Source organism: Brassica oleracea, chromosome C6 (assembly GCF_000695525.1).
Source record: "Brassica oleracea var. oleracea cultivar TO1000 chromosome C6, BOL, whole genome shotgun sequence".
NCBI lineage: Eukaryota > Viridiplantae > Streptophyta > Magnoliopsida > Brassicales > Brassicaceae > Brassica > Brassica oleracea.
Window position 1 is genome coordinate 23,846,833 of NC_027753.1, and position 17,167 is coordinate 23,863,999.

General features: G+C 38.2%; 2 protein-coding genes across 2 annotated transcripts in view; both read left to right on the plus strand.

The window, feature by feature from the left end:
* The window catches only part of LOC106297792, a 4,161-nt gene extending 3,300 nt beyond the window's left edge, over positions 1-861 (plus strand). The window contains exon 3 of the mRNA XM_013733960.1: positions 817-861. Coding sequence (XP_013589414.1) covers positions 817-861 — 45 coding nt within the window. The remainder of the gene's footprint in view (positions 1-816) is intronic.
* A 2,976-nt stretch (positions 862-3,837) lies between these two features.
* On the plus strand, positions 3,838-5,086 carry LOC106297794. Its single transcript, XM_013733961.1, has 5 exons — positions 3,838-4,155; positions 4,204-4,375; positions 4,462-4,656; positions 4,734-4,788; positions 4,873-5,086. The coding sequence occupies exons 1-5, from the start codon at positions 3,838-3,840 to the stop codon at positions 5,084-5,086; spliced, it is 954 nt and encodes a 317-aa protein (XP_013589415.1).
* The last annotated feature ends 12,081 nt before the right edge of the window (positions 5,087-17,167 follow it).

Consider the following 17,167-nt stretch of genomic DNA (forward strand, 5'->3'; position numbering starts at 1 on the left):
TCTGAGTCTTCCCGATCCAGCGAATAAGGGGTTTCCTTGAACCCGCTGGGTACGAGGGCGAGGAAACACTAGTCCACCCCAAAACATACCTAGCATGGGCGGGTTTCGCACCTGCTGTCGGCATAACACACACTCGACACAATTATCCCTAGGAAAGACCTAAGGGACAAGACTCCAACCCAAAACTAAACAATATATAGGAGTCTACGAAAATATCAACCAATACTCGTAGTCCAGCCTATATGGCATAGGACCCGTAGACTTGCCACTATGGACACAAGTGTATGGTTCCCTCAAGGGTATGGTTCCCTCAAGCTACTCCAAAGTTTGCATTCATGGTCTGGTTGGCGACTAGAAATAGACTTGCCACTATGGACAGAGTGGCTAGCTGGAGTCCAGGGATTGATACTACTTGTTGCCTCTGCAAAAATGCCTTGGAAACAAGAAACCACCTGTTCTTTGAGTGCTCAGTTTCAGCACACATATGGAAGCAACTCACTCAAGGTATACTGCAAAGCTCGTTTGCTAGTAATTGGGATGCTATCTCAAGTTTGATCTCCTGCTCATCTATGGGGAAGCATAAGAGGTTCTGCCTAAGATATGTGTTTCAAACCACAATATACATCCTGTGGAGAGAGAGGAACAGGAGGCGACATGGGGAAGCACCAGCGCCTAAGGAGGTCTTAATCAAGCAAATAGATAAGACTGTGCGGAACAAGCTTAGCCTTATGCAGTCCAAGCGAGTAAAAAGATTTGAGGGAGTGCTACAATACTGGTTTGGAACTAGGTTGTAAATAAGTTTTTGGAATCTAATAGGAGGAGGATATAGTAGTCTCTAATAAGAAGAAGAGTTGTAAATGAAAGGAATAGGAGTAGATTATAGTCTCAAACAAAGTCTCACTTGATGTAAAAAGGTTTTTTGGTGAATAAATTTAGCATTCATTCATTCAAAAAAAAAAAAAAAGAACATGGATGTTTTTTTTTGTCAGATAGCTCTTTGAGCTTTGAACCCACTTGTTGGATGTGAGTTCTAATAATATCGTGGAGACATACTTTGAGCAAGTCTTTGACCGTAAATTACTTTATGGATTACTTGCCAAGTTGCCAATACTTTTGAGATTTATGAATATTTTGTTTTCCACGAAGTACCTTACGTACTATGTCGGCATACATCATAGATCAAATGTTTAGAAACTTGTTGACAAATTTACGCTGTAACACATCCTTCTAATTAAGTTGAAAGTGTTATTATGATAAAAATGCTGCACATTCGTTTAACTTCGTTTAAAAAACTAGAAACGGAGTTAAAAGGTAAAGTTTGTGGAATCATATAACACACTAGTAGGGAAAATAAAATGCATGGTCCAAATTCAAGTTAAATGAAACTGAAAAATTCATAACTAAATAAACCGAAACAAACAATAAAACCTAATAAGGCATTGCTTTTGGACTTTCCATGATTCATGGGACTCGAGGCTTGGTGGTCTATTAAGCTTTTTTTTTTTTTGCTTAAATGCCAAGAGAAAGATAGTCCCAATCTGGCGGCTCTTTATTTTTTTTATTTCGTATTTCAAAAATATTTATTTTGTTTTCCTTCAAATAATAAAAAATCCCGTCAAATGTAGCTTTATATTTTTTTTGGGTTGGGAGGGGGGAGTCTTTTTCAGAAAATGTCTTTACGACCGTTTTACACATCAGAAACCTACTAATATTTTTGTCGTAAAGAGGATAATGGACCTTCCTTGCTAGCGACATTAGGGCAGCCGCATTAATGAACCCCGGTTGGGATTGATCATGTGAATTTTTTATTATTTTTTATTATTTTTCGTTTGATTTAAAAAAAAAAATTGACCAATAGCGGGCCGCTACGTGGCGTGGGGCCCGCAGAACAGTAACGACCCTGGTTCATGCAGAAGGAACGTTGCGAGACAGAGTCGTGATTGTAGCATATTTTAATAATTTTTTTTTTTGGGAAACGTGTGAATCCATTTTATGAACTTCTAATGCTGATGCCTATGCCTTCACCTTTTCTTGTGTTTTGTTTCTACTTTAAATAACATTGCAATCGTCTCTCTTTTGCCCGCTCTATTGAATTAAATATCTAAGATCTTTCTAAAAACTTCCAAGCCATTAACGGCTCAAAATGATTAGAAGATTCCTTAAGCTCATTACAGGATATTCCACTTTAACCGTGCTCTGTGGTGGTTCATTTTGTAACATAGACACTAGAAATCCATACAGCTTGGATAAATTGGACTACACATGCCACGACACCCAAATTGTACATAAAGGCAGGGCCGACTCAGGATGAATGACCAACAGTTCAATCGTCCAAAACCCATCCTAAAATCAAACAAATTTAACTACAAAAATGACCAATTTTTTTTTTTAGTTTTCTAGCAAGGGCCCCAAAACATTATTTGTATTCATCTATAATGAATTAAAAATAATTGTCCAGCAACCCAATAAAAGTTTAAACCGGCCTTACATAGAGGCAGAGACAGCCTTAGCATGAAGCGGATAAAGCATAAGCTTGTGGCCATCTATTAACTATATAACCGGTCGCAAAATTTTCAAAAGTGTCAATGGTCTAGTGGTCAGTTGTTCAATACATCTACATGAAACACAGGGTTTGAATCCTATTATGTGCAAAATAAAAAAAAAAAATATGAATCTCGTATAAATGAAGGGAAATTTTACGGCTTAAAGGAGTCCAACTTAATTCAGTTTGATCTCCCAAGAGACGGTATGGAACGCTAGTATAGAAAATCCAAAATAGTGAAGGGTGTTTGATAATATTCCATTCCTTGAAAGCCAGTAAATACTAGAGCCAGTAAAACGTCCTCCTCTCTTTGAAACAAGGGGCGCTTATGGTTCTGTCGGTGCTTGAAACAATCCCTCGCTGTGATCAAATAAGAATGGATTCCGCCATTTTGAGTAGCACTTCTTTCTTTTTTGAAAAGGCCACAAAACTCTGATTTATTTTTTTCTCGTATTTTTTTTTGTTTTGGGTTTGTAGCCTTGAAAAATTTAGGACATGTTTGTAGAACCTAAAATCTACACTAAGTATTTGATAGTGATCGGGGGTTAATCTAGGGAAGACAAATGATGTAGGCAACGATATCTTTAGAACACAACGATGTTAAACAGTTTTCAGTAGGCAAAAATGGACTTTATTTATGAATATGATCGAATACAATGAGTTGAACTAGATTGAATGATACAAATGAGATCCGTAAAGAAAGAATCTAAGATCGGGAGGAAAACAAGGTCAATGTTATTCTGTAGCTCTCTCTAGGGTTTTCAACGTGTCCCTCTTCGCGTCCCTTCTTCTTCCTTTATAGTGTGTCGACTTCGGGATCTTCGTAACTGCTCCGAGATCTCCGTCTCTTGTTCCACGATCTCCGCGACCTCGACTCCTCCTCCTCGAGCTCGACTATTTGCTATGGGCTCGATTGCTCGCTACGGGCTTTGGTTCCTTACAGCCCATAACTTTGATCACGGCCCATTAACGTATTGACCGAAATTGGGTCCAACATTTGTCCCCCAGCCTTTTGATTTATTTTAGGAAATCGAAAAGGCGAAAACTGCCATTACCTGGTGGCGTCGCATTTCTCGGGTAGTGGGACTTCACGCGCGTCGGCTTGATTTGACTTGTCGGCCATTTTTAAATCGTGTGGCTAAGATCGAGAGTTCGTGGTCGGTTAATCTTTTGTGTTTCGAGAACCATTTTATATATATATATATATATTATACTTCACTGGGTAGATCGTCTTCTACAATCTTTCTTTCTCTTTCATCAACTTTGGTTTTTTTTTCTTTTCCTGTTTCGAATCTATGGCGCTTGAGAAATTCGGTCCTTATCTTCCCACGATCATCGGGCCGAAACATATCGAAAAACTCTACGAGCTCTGGGGTATCGATTATACCGTTGAGATTGAAGCAGCTGAAGAAGGTGAAACTCCGGAGACTGTGAGGCTGGGGTACTGCGGGGCCTACACATCGCATTTCCAGGACGACGGTTTGTCATTTCCTCTTCCTCGTTTTCTTCTCGAGGTGCTCGCGGAGCTCAGGATGGCTTTTGCCCAGATGGCGCCTAATTTCTGGCGCTATTTTGATGGCTTCGTGGATCCGAGCCAGGGAGGAGGGTCTCAGGTTTAGTCTTGAAGAATTGAAGCAAATTTTTTCTATTAAGAGGAACAGTGGTTCCCAGGAACAATGATTCTTGCCCCTAGGCCCGGCCGTTCTGTTATAGACGGTATTTCTAACAGGGACGACCGGTGGAGGGAGAAATTTTTCGTTTTTAAGATTAACCCGGCGTCGGTCGGTGACTTCGACTTCGAGACGATCCCTAGGGTGCGGTCCTATGAGATTGGTAGGGTTTTCTTTTTATCTCCCCTTAGAGGGTTTCACGCTTTGATTTATTTTGGCGTTCTCTGACTTCTCTCTGTTTATATGCAGAGCCCTTCGGTTCTGTGCCTATGACTCCCGAGCTTCGCGGGCTAATTGCCACTTTGCGGACAGGTAACCCTCGATGGCTCGCGTTCACCGTAGTTCGAATTAAAGCAGCTTACGCCCTTCCGCCAGGTGAGAACCGTGCTACTCCTATCGGTTCAGTGGTACCTGTTCGACCCAGAAAAAGTCATCGTGATAAGAGTAAGCTGACCCTCTATTGTTTGGGAGGATTCGAATGCCTATGCATTGCTTAATCCTCTTGAATATGTTTTGTTCAGGGGCGAGGGAGAAGGAGCCGCTGCCTGACCGTCCTGATGAGTCTTCTGAAGTCGGGTCGTTGGAGCGAACTCAAAAAACTAGGCGTGGACCGACCCTTAGGTCGAGGTCACAGACTTAATCTCCCGTTCTTTTGGCTAGGCCGGTGTCGGTCGCCGTTCCCGCTGGTGGGGTCCAGAGGGCGCTGAATGCTTCAACTAGTTCTGTCGGTGATCGAGCTCTGAACGACGAGGTCGCTTCGCCGATTAACCAGCCCCGATGTCGAGCTCACGAGGAGATTAACTCTGCGATTTCGAACTCACCGAGCTCGGCGCTTCCTCCGCCGTTACGAGCCCTTGGCGAAGGTACTTCGTGAGCTGACCCGAGCGCTCATATTCCGGATGCGCGGGAGACCTCTTCGTGGAGGTTTTTCGTATGACGACGAGGTACCAATCCTTGAGAACCCTGAAGGTCTTGCTCTGATTTGGCACAAGATCAGAGAGAAGAGGTGCGAGCTTCCTCCTCAAGATGATCTGCGTGAGCGTGATGCTTACGTGCCGATGGCGGTCGCGAATGCTAAGGTAATCTGTCTCGCGATTGCTCCTGATGCTCTGTCCGGTTAGCTGACAATTGTTCGACCTCTGTCGTTGCTTTTTCTTAGGCTATGGAGGCGACTAATGAATATGCCGCTTTGATGGAGAAGCGCTTGGCTGATTTTCCGAGTAAAGAGGAGGTCGGGGGTCATCTTCTCACGATTCAACAGCTCCGAGGTGAGTTGGAGACCGTTAGAGTAACAGAGCAGCAACGCGAGGTCGAGGTCGTGGGGCTGAAAGGGGAGTTGGTTGCTACTGAGGCGGAGAAGGTCGCTCTCCAAACTGATCTCGACTTGATGAAGGAAAAGCATAAGCGGGAGATTGAGGGTTGCAAGGCGGCAACTCTAAAGGAACGCAGTCTTGCTCGTCGGTCTCTTGCCCAAGAGTATGACGCGGTTCTTATCGTGGTGAAGGATAAGCTCTGGAAGAATAAGGAAGAGACGGCTGCAGAGATTCGTTTGTAGGTGGTGCGAGCTCGTATTGAGGCTTTGACCGAGTACAGCGAAGGCGGTTTCGAGCTCGAAGAGGAATTGGTGCGTCTTAAAGATCGGGAGATCTCGCTCGATCTTGATTATGGCGTTGCCTCGGTGTCGGATCTTTCCCTTAGTCGCCTCGATCTTCCTGAGGTTTCTGGTGATTCGGTTGACCAAGAGTGACGCGAGTGTTAGTTTGTTTGCTTTGGAATTTATAGTTTTTGTGTTTTTATTTTGTCTTTTGGTTTGTTTGAAAAAACATAAATATGTCTTTAGAAAATGGATAATCGGGTTAATACATTTCCTAATCGAATGTTTTGTTTGATATTAGCTTCATTGAGCTTGTTCCTTTTATCATCTAAAAGGTGTGTGTAGAACAGAGACTGATCAGGAATCTGTTTTGTGGGCCTTTATATGGCCTGATAGCAAGTCGAGCTATGTTTAGAAATTGAGTATTATAAGGAAAGTAACAAATGTTTGTTCGGTTGTTTGGGCTGCGCTCGGTGTTAAGCTGCCTACGTACCCTTTTCGAGGGATCAAGCCTTTTCGTAGTTCCCATTTTTCTTTGACTGAGCTGTAGGGTGAGGCCGGTAGCCTCCCAGCTCGAAGCTTTGACAGTTATGGTCGAGGTTCGGGTTTTGCGTTACTTGTAATATTTCTTTAAGTTGTAGGCGTTCCAAGGTCTCATTTATGGGAGGCGTCTTCTGGACATATCCCTCGTCGCTGACTCGGGACCTCTATTTTGGCTGGGATTACGGCTTCGACTCCGTAAGATAGCGAGAGTGGTGTTTCTTGGGTTGCTGTGTGCGGGGTCGTTCTGTAGGACCACAGGACACCGTGCAGCTCTTCGCCCCACCTCTCTTTCTTGAGGTCGAGTCTCTTCTTGAGGTTGTTCATGATAGTTTTGTTTGCAGCTTCCGCATGACTGTTGCATTTTGGGTATCGGGGGCTCGCGGCCTTAATTTTGATTTTCCACTTTACGAAAAATTCGTTGAACATTTTTGAGATGAGTTGTGGTCCATTGTCGGTTACTATCTCATATGGTAAACCATGTCGACAGATGATGTTTTTCCAAATGAAGCTGGTTACCGTCGTAGAGGTGATGTTGGAGAATGCTTCGGCTTTGATCCATTTGGTAAAATAGTCGGTTAGTACCAGGATGATCGTAACTGGGCTGGCCCAGAAGGTACTATCATTGGTGTGTGGCTTTAGCATTTTAACGCGAATTGCTCGCTATCGTCAGCGATCGTTGGCCAGAAGTAGCCTAGTTTCTTTATCCTAATTGCTAGGGACCGCCCGCCAGAGTGGCTTCCACATGACCCTCCATGAGTTTGTTTTAGGATTGTGAATGCGTCTTTGGGCGACACCCCCCAACAAGTAAGGCTCGTCTAGGCTTCTTTTGTACAATTTTTCTTCCATAATACAATAGCGCGAGCTCCGAGCTTTTATTTTTCGAGCTTCCAATCTTTCAGCGGGGAGTTCGCCGTCTCTTATGTATTTAAATATTGGGGTTCTCCAATCTGGTCTAGCTTCGAGCACCTTTTTAAAGGTGTCGTGCGCCTCGTTGTTAGTTTCGTGGACGGCTTCTTCGGGGTCAGTTGCTGTTGTTGCTGTTCTTCTAGTCCTTACGCGTGACGTGCTCGGGAGTGATGGATCGTCGAACTCACCGCTTGTTTCATCGTTGAGTTCTTGGCTTTCTTTCTGAGCTCTGCTTCGCGTGGCGATTACATCGATGCGTGGGAGGCTGTCCTCTTGAAGATTGCTTCCTTTGCACGGGAGATCTATGGATGGCTTTTCTATTCTTTCTACCGGTATTATTCTTTTTACCGCTGGGTTGGAAGTCGAAGCTAGCACAGCTAGAGCGTCGGCCGACGTGTTATCTCCTCTTGGGATTTTCGTGAGCTCGAATTTGTCGAATTGCTGAGCGATCTCTTTTAGGACTGTAAGGTATGCTTTCATCCTTTCATTTTTTGCTTCATACTCTCCGTGGAATTGGCTCGTGACCAGCTACGAGTCACTGAAGGCGCTGATTTCGTGAGCTCCGACGCTTCGTGCAAGTCATAGGCCGATGATCAGAGATTCGTATTCGGCTTCGTTGTTTGATGCGTTGAATCCCAGGCGAAATGATTGTTCGACCATTTCTCCTGTTGGGGACTCGAGCTGTATTCTGATCCCGGATCTCTGCCTTGATGAGGCCCCGTCGACGTGTAGCTTCCACGTTTGGGAATTCGATTTTGTGATGTTTTCTTTCGGGACGAGTTCGATTACGAAATCAGCTAACACTTGTGCTTTTGAGCTCATTTGCGGTTTATATTCGATATCTTATTCACTGAGTTCGATTGCCCACTTTGCCAATCATCCTGATTGGCTTGGACTGTGGAGCACTGTCCGTAGGGGTTGTGATGTCATGACCATGATTGAATGCGACTAGAAATAAGGTCTTAACTTTCAGGCTGCGGTTACTACTGCTAGCGCTAGTTTTTCCATCACGGGGTACCTGGTTTCAGAGTCTACCAACGATCTACTTACATAGTATATTGGTTTTTGCTCTCCATTTTCTTTGCGAATTAGCACTCCGCTTACTGCGTGTTCGGAGGTTGCCACATACAAAAAGAGGGTTTCTCCTATGATTGGTTTTGACAGGACGGGCGGTTCGCTGATATATGTCTTAAGCTCTTTTAGGGCAGAGTCGCATTCAGTGTTCCATTCGAACTTCTTGTTTCCCTTCAGTAGCTTGTAGAAAGGGAGGCATATGTCGGTTGATCCAGAGATAAAGCGATTCAGCGCAGCTATTTTTCCGGTGAGGCGCTGTACTTCCCGGATTGATCTTGGAGGTAAGGTATCAATGAGCGCGGCGATCTGTTTCGGGTTGGCCTCGATTCCCCTTTCGGTTACAAGGTATCCGATAAACTCTCCGGAGGCCACTCCGAAAGTGCATTTCGTAGGATTCAGTTTCATCCCGTATTTATTAAGAATGTTGAAACACTCTTGGAGTTGTAGAACGTGGTCGTTGGCTTTTGATGATTTTACTAGCATGTCGTCTATGTAAACCTCCATCGTTCTTCCAAGTTGCGTGGAGAACATTTTATTTACTAGCATTTGATAAGTAGCTCTGGCGTTCTTTAGCCCGAACGGCATTACTTTGTAGCAATAGGTACCCCACTCGGTGATGAAACTAGTTTTTTCCTAGTCGTCAGGATTCATGAGGATCTGACTGTAACCAGAAAATGTATCCATGAACGAAAGCAATTCATGACCGGCTGTGGCTTCTACCAGCCGGTCGATATGCGGTAATGGGAAACTATCTTTTGGGCATGCTTTGTTGGGGTTGGTGAAATCGATGCGCACTCTCCATTTTCCATTTTTCTTTTTCACCACGACTGGGTTTGCGAGCCAGTCAGGGTATTGGACTTTACGAATAGAACCGATTTTCAGGAGCTTGACCACTTCGTCGTTTACTGCCTTGGCTCGTTCGGGTCCTAGTTTCCTTCGTTTCTGTTTGACAGGCTTAAACGTAGGGTCAACATTCAGGTCGTGTGAGGTGATATTGATGTCGACTCCGGGCATATCTGCCACAGGCCATGCGAATGTCTTTAATATTCTGCTTGAGGAAAGATACGAGGTCGTTCTTGACTTCAGGAGGGAGATCGTTCCCGATGTTAACGCTTTTTTTGGGGGAGCTCTCGTCTAGGGCGACGGCGCTCGATAGATCTTTGGCAGGGTCTCTTACTGAGAGGTCGCGTGCGAGTGGGATATTCTCTTCCCTCTGCGGCATTTTTCGGAATTAAGACATGTAACAGGCTCGGGCTCGTTTTTGGCCTCCGATTATGGTTTTCTCGCCGGTTGGGGATGAAAACTTCACACATTGGTGATAAACCGAGGGGACCGCACTCATCTGGTGCAACCAGGGGTGCCCTACGATGGCGTCAAAAGGCATTGGATGACTGACTACGGTGAATTCTGTTTTGAGTTCCAGATCATGAGTTGTGGTGGTTAATAATATGATCCCGAGTAGACAAATCGATTTTCCTTCGAAGCTAGCGAGTGAAGTTATTTCTTGTTTGATCATCGGGATCGGTTGCTTGAGGGACCGTAGCGTTTTTTTGCGAGATGACGTCGACAGCGCTTCCGGTGTCAACGAGGATTTTCGAGAAGATAATCCCTTCGACTTCCAGTGCGATCACCAAGGCATCGTCGTGGGGCTTGTCGAGCTTTATAGTTTCGTGCTCGTAGAAAGTCACGATTTCTTCTTTCGTATCGTATCTTCGCAGGCGATGATGGTGAAATCGTCGGTCACTTCTAGCGAAGCGCATGTTTGCTCGTTGAGAGTATTAACTTTTCTCGATGTGATCGGCTTCATCGATCTGGAGAGGTCGAGATCGATTGATTCGGCGCAGTCGGATCGAATCGGGGTAGGGTCCATAGTCGCGCTTAGGAAACTTAGATCGGTTTCTTAGCAAAGATGTTTATCGTTTATCTTCCCCACAGTCGGCGCCAAAATGTAAAACCTAAAATCTACACTAAGTATTTGATAGTGATCGGGGTTTGATCTAGGGAAGACAAATGATGTAGGCAACGATACCTTTAGAACACAACGATGTTAAACAGTTTCCAGTAGGCAAAAATGGACTTTATTTATGAATAAGATCGAATACAATGAGTTGAACTAGATCGAATGATACAAATGAGATCCGTAAAGAAAGAATCTAAGATCGGGAGGAAAACAAGGTTGATGTTATTGGTGTAGCTCTCTCTAGGGTTTTCAACGTGTCCCTCTTCGCGTCTCTTCTTCTTCCTTTATAGTGTGTCGACTTCGGGATCTTTGTAACTGCTCCGAGATCTGCGTCTCTTGTTCTACGATCTCCGCGACCTCGACGACTCTTCCTCGAGCTCGACTATTTGCTATGGGCTCGATTGCTCGCTACAGGCTTTGGTTCCTTACGGCCCATAACTTTGATCGCGGCCCATTAACGTATTGACCGAAATTGGGTCCAACAAGGTTCTGCATAGAGGCTAGAGATCTATGTAACATGATTCCAAGTAAAAGTTGAAACACAATATGCAGCTGTCCAATGAACAAAGAAAAGAAACTAGGATATTATGAATAGTATAAGATCCGACAATTAGTCAAAACATTCTACAACTTGAGAGAAACTCTAAAGGCTATGCAAAACCATGCGCCGTGCAAGCTAACATGAAAATCTCTCACTTTTTTTTTTTTGAAAATATCATACTTTATACGTCTGATGAAAGTTATTCATCTTTTACTTTCTTCTTTTTTTTTGGTTATCTGTTTTACTTTCTTCTTTTTAGGACATTGCAACTTTCTTATTTCCTACACAAACTATAGTATATATTAGGCCTGGAACTTTTATCCGAGATCCGGGTTCGAGCCGTGATCCGATCCGGATCCGTTCCAAAAATCCAGATATCCGGAGAGGCCGAATCCAGATCCGGATAGTAAAATGTTGGATCCGTCAAAGCCGAATCCGGATCCGGATATCTTGATTTTTTAGTCCGGATATCCGGATCCGTAAATTTTATTAATAACTATTTCAAAAATACTAATATATATATATAAAAACTAATTTTATTTAATATATTTTCATTTTTATAATAGTATATAAAAATTTTATGTAAATTTTGTAATATTATACATAGAAATAATTAAAAACATTATATATATTTTTATTTTTAAATTATTGTTAATATTTTATATATATTAATATTATTTTTTATTTATTTTAAAGATCCAAATCCGGATCCGGATATTATAATTTTTAGAAGGATATCCGACACCCGGATATCCGCGAACCCCGGATCCGGATAAGGATAGTAAAATTATGGATCCGCCGGATAAGGATCCGGATATCTTAGAATTGCACGGATACCCGATCCGTCTCATGCCTAGTATATATGTCCTTTTAATTATCATAAAGTAGCTCAAAATTAAATACAAATATCAATATGCAATACAGATTATCAGTTTAAAAAAAATAAAAATGCCATCAACAGATTTACCCACTAAAATTATATTAAAGGTGTCATGTTTCTTAATAGTCAAGAAAAATAAATTAACAAATAAAATGAAACATTATAAAAAGGAGTTTTTAGCAACAAAAAATATTTGAAATAGTTGGTTTGAAAATGGATAATTCCGAAAAGTGCTAATGTATCTATACTATTATTTGAGAAGTGAATTTGCTGATTTTTCATATTCTCCATGATTTTAGTTAATTTGCTTATTTGTCATATTTTCATAATTTTAAGATATTTTGTTGATTTGTCATCTTCTTCAAGATTTTAGTTAATTTGTTTACTTGTATCTTTTCCATAATTTTAGGATACGTCATTAGTTTAATTAATATTATTATTTAAATTTTTATTTTGATATCTATATATTTATCATGATATTTAATATAATTAATAAATATTTAACTATTCAAACGATATATATACAATTATTTTTTAAAAATGTATATTTAATATATAATTATTATTATGATATTTAAAACATTTAATTAATAAATAAATATTAACAATATCTAGCGATAATATCATCATTACTTTTATCTTATATTAATTTTATAATTTGAATGACTATATTATTTGAGAAGTGAATTTGCTGATTTGTCATCTTCTCCATGATTTTAGTTAATTTTTTTATTTGTCATCTTTTCCATAATTTTAGGATATTTTACTGATTTGTCATCTTCTCCAATATTTTATTTAATTTTTTTACTTGTATCTTTTCCATAATTTTTGGATACATCATTAGTTTTATTAATATTATTATTTAAATTTTTTTTTTGATATCTATATATTTATCATGATATTTAATATAATTAATAAACATTTAACTATTCAAAATATATATATACAATTATTTTTTAAAAATGTATATTTAATATATAATTATTATGATATTTAAAACATTTAATTAATAAATAAATATTAACAATATCTAGCGATAATATCATCGTTATTTTTATCTTATATTAATTTTATAATTTGAATGACTAATATTATAGTCAATTTCTCTGATTTTTATTGGAATTATTGATCAAATACATATTATTAAAAAATGTATATATAAGTATACTAATATATCTGAATTAATCGGTTTCATTGGTTTATTCGGTTTGATTGTTTAATATATTGAACCATATTCATATACTGCACTTTCTTAAAATAACATCCATTTGGTTTATTTAGTAGTACTAAATCCAAACTATTTCTCTATTTCGGTTTGGTTTTAAATAGTTGGGTTTTACCAGATTGAACACTTCTAAACTATCTTTATTTTGTTAAAGTTTTATATTTGTGATTTTTATCATCCTTTTTGTACCAAATGATTTCTTTTCAGTCAAAATACAATATATGTTTATTTCAATACAAATTTCGTAATTTAATTATTACTGTAGAAAAGATTTTGATCTAAAATTTACATCTTATAAATAAAAATATGAAACAAAAGAGCATAATTTAATACATTGATTACCAATATGAATATTAAAATTTTATATTTTATAATAATTTTTTTTTTATCTAATTGAATTATTATTATTTTATAAAAATAAAAATAAAAATAAAAAATTGTTAAATATATTAATCTGCACAAGGTGCGGGACATCAACTAGTTCATAACTAAAAAAGACGACCAAGAGTTGGTAACAGTGTATTTCGATGTTGGACAGCATTTATTAGCGTGTACGCTGATAAATGGTCTCCTAAATGGTTTTTTATTTTATTTGATGTAAATTTCTAAAAGCTAAAACGTTTTATGAAGCTTTGATGTTTTACAATAAATTAAATCCTCTCAAAGTCGTAAATAAATGATGTAACAGCCAGTGAAGTTACACTTTAGGAGAAGTAGTGGCCAGCTCATTCATCTCCCTTTTCAAATTACTTTATTTATTTTAAACTTTCAACTTTAAATTTTATCCTTTTTTATTCTCGTTATAATTTTTTAAAAAAATATAACAACAGTAGTAAAATGGAAAAAAAAACAATAATAAACGCATATCAGCTTTGAACCAAAAAAGAGAGACAAGGCGATACCAAGAGGTAATATGAAGAACATGTTCTCTCTCTTCACAGACCCAACCCGTATTTTATTTTCTTGTCATATCCGTTTTTCGATACAAGTATGAAACGGCAATGATCAAGTTTAAACCCGTGGGAAAAAAAGAAGGAAAGAGTAACTTTTATATGTGGATCAATCAAATGTACTGATAGAGAAAACCCCAAAATATAAATTATAAAGGATATTTGATTTATCTAAAAGTACTATGCAAAAGAAAAGTTGAAAAAAAAAATCTGAAAATACAAATGAATTTGTTAACATCATGCATGTTATTCCCTAGGAATATTCGCCTAGCTCAAACCTTTGAGTCGGTACATAATCTCTGTGTGTCGACCACATTAACAAAGAGATTATAATAAGACGTAGATGAATAAACTTTGTTATATTATGAGCACTCGTACACACGATCATTTTAATTAGTCTCATATTGTCTAGTGTTTTGTCTCTCCTAAAAGCAAAGTAGCGAACCAATGGTTAATTATGAGCACTCGTACGCACGTCATTTTAGTCTCATAGTGTTTAGTGTTTTGTGTCTCCTAAAAGCAAAGTGGCGAACTAATGGTGCTTTGTACTGATACTTTAGGGGGTGTTATTGGTTTATGTATTTTAGTGGATTTAAAAATTTAGGCAAAATTCAATGTTATTGGTTCTATGATTTAATAATCCATATTCAAATCCACTGATATTGGTTTTATGATTTTTAAACAGATTTTAGAATCAAGGGTTATTCAATTGCAAAAATTTACTTATTGATTTGATTTGAGTGGATATTGAGTTGAACTTTGTTATTTTGACAGGATTTGGTATTATTATTTTTTCAGTTTATTTTACGTTTGGACAAGTTCACAAATATTACCACAGAGTTCAACTTGTCAATATATCATACAGTACAGACTACCGTAAGCATATGTCTTCTTCGACTGGAAACAAATTCATATTATACATGATTCGTTTTTCATCCTGCAAAAACACAGAATTGTTTCTATTAGCCACTTGTTAATCAATGACTGACAAAAACTAGTAAATACCAACTGAAGAAGAAGGAAACCTTTTTCTTCGTAGAACCTAGCAAGCAACATGTCCATGTCTTGATTGGTCGGAGGATAAGCATGAGACACACCCCAACGCTCCTGATTCTTGATCATATCCCTAAAGAAGGATGCTCTGAATCGACTCAAAGAACTTGTTAGAATATCTATCAGAATATAATAAAAATCAGTTAGATGTTCTTAGCTTAATCACATAACATAGGAGTGATGAGTTGAGAAATTAATGAGAGATAAGGTGAAATAATAAAATTTGTGTTCTGTATGTAAGAGGAAGTTCGTCGGTTATATCAAGGGGGGCTTATTCAAACAAGAATTTGTATGGAATTTAGTGATTTTAAAAGTTGATTGACTTTTAAAAGTTAAGTAAACTTAACAAATAGTTTACATAGATTTCCATTGATTGTGATTAATCTTCATAGATTTGCATACATTTTGTTTTTTTTTTATAAATCCTTTTAAGGAAATATGTTAAAGTTCTTTTAGAAAACTTTCCAATTTTTTAAAAGCTCTCTGTAAGTAGAGACGATAGTAAGAAATAATATACGGGTCAGAAATGATGTACAACAAGTCCCTGAGAAATCTTCGTGGCCGAATCAAGTCACAAGATCGACCGAGATCTAACTCTTGAGGATAATCTATTGTAGCCATCTAGGACCTCATGTTGCTACGTACGATTGGAATCAATGTTCCTTAGTAACACTAGTAGCGATGAGTTGAGCCACCTCAGTCCTTCCTTCACCCACATGATCCAATTTCCACTACGAAAAGACACAAGGAGATGATGAATGTTTCGGAAATGATAAATGTGTGTTGGATAGTTTTCTGTCCATGACAACGATAGGAGCTGCGCCTCGAAGAATGAGTCGGTAGAAAGAAGGATCGTCAGCCATGAAAGACAGCTTTCCACCACTATTGCTTACGCTATTCTGCCAAGATGATGACACTCAAGCATTGATGCTTCTTGTTATGGTGTAAGAACATCATCGCTGCTTTTTTTTCTTTGTATATAATTTTCTTCTTGTTACAGTTTTGAAATAAATGGGCAAATGTTGAAATTATTTTAGTTGTTTGTGTAATGCTATGGAATCAAAAGTGTGTTTTCTATTATATAGATTTTAAAACTCTTATAGGTATACATCAGATTTTCAAAATTGAGTCTCATGAGTAAAAAAGTAAAGAATTTATATTTCAATAACAATAGAGTTTGATAGAATTAAAAAATCAATCATAAGTAAACTTTTTGAATAACAAAAGATTTTGAATAGATTTTAAAAATCTTTAAACCAATAACAATGGAGTTTACTAAGAGTTTAAAATTCCATATACCAATAATGATGGATTTTCAAAATTTTATAATTCACCTAGACTCTATCTACCAATAACCCCCTAAGAATATAATAAAAACGAGTCAGATGTTCTTAGCTTAATCGATAACAAGGAGCGATGTGTTGAGAAGTTTGTTATCCTCGCTACATTGTCGTTAATTATACCATTGATAATTTTCTGACGACCCATGTTCTCGGAAATAGTGGTCAGAGGACGTGATGTTCTCTGGTAATGTCTTTTTTTAAGTCTGGTTACAAATCCATTTAATTGATTTATAACAACTCATGTAATTTAATTTTGAATTTCATGTCCATAATTCTCAAATCTATTTGTCTGAATTTGGAAATCATTAGATTTATGAAAGATTTCGAAATATAAGAAGGATTTATAAATCCATTAAATTAATACTAGTAACCCTCCAATTAGTGTTCGGAGTAGGTTTTAGTGTGCCCCTAGTTCGATTCGCATTGGAAGGGATGATTTACATTATGTCATCGGTGTGAACGCGGGTTGATCCCGGGCCTAAGGGGAGATTAGGGCCTTGGCAAAGTAGCCAAAAATGCCCATCCTTCATAATCTTAGGGGTGTTCAATCCGGATATCGGTTCGGTTTTGGTTCGGTTTTTTCGGTATTTCGGTATTTCGGTTAGTAAAATATAACTACCATTCTAAATCCATATTTACTTCGGTTCGGTTCGATTTATATACCGTCGGTTTTCGGTTTATTCGGTTTTATATCAAAACATAATTATTTAGTTTGGAATCATATTATATAAATTTTAGTCATATTGTCATCCAATCATTTAATAAAAATATATTATATTTTCAAATAAAAAAAAACGCTTATACCTACAGATGAAATAATCAAATCTAGAATTAAAATCAAAACTTGAAATTTTGAAAATAAAAATAAAAAACAAAAGAGAAGAAT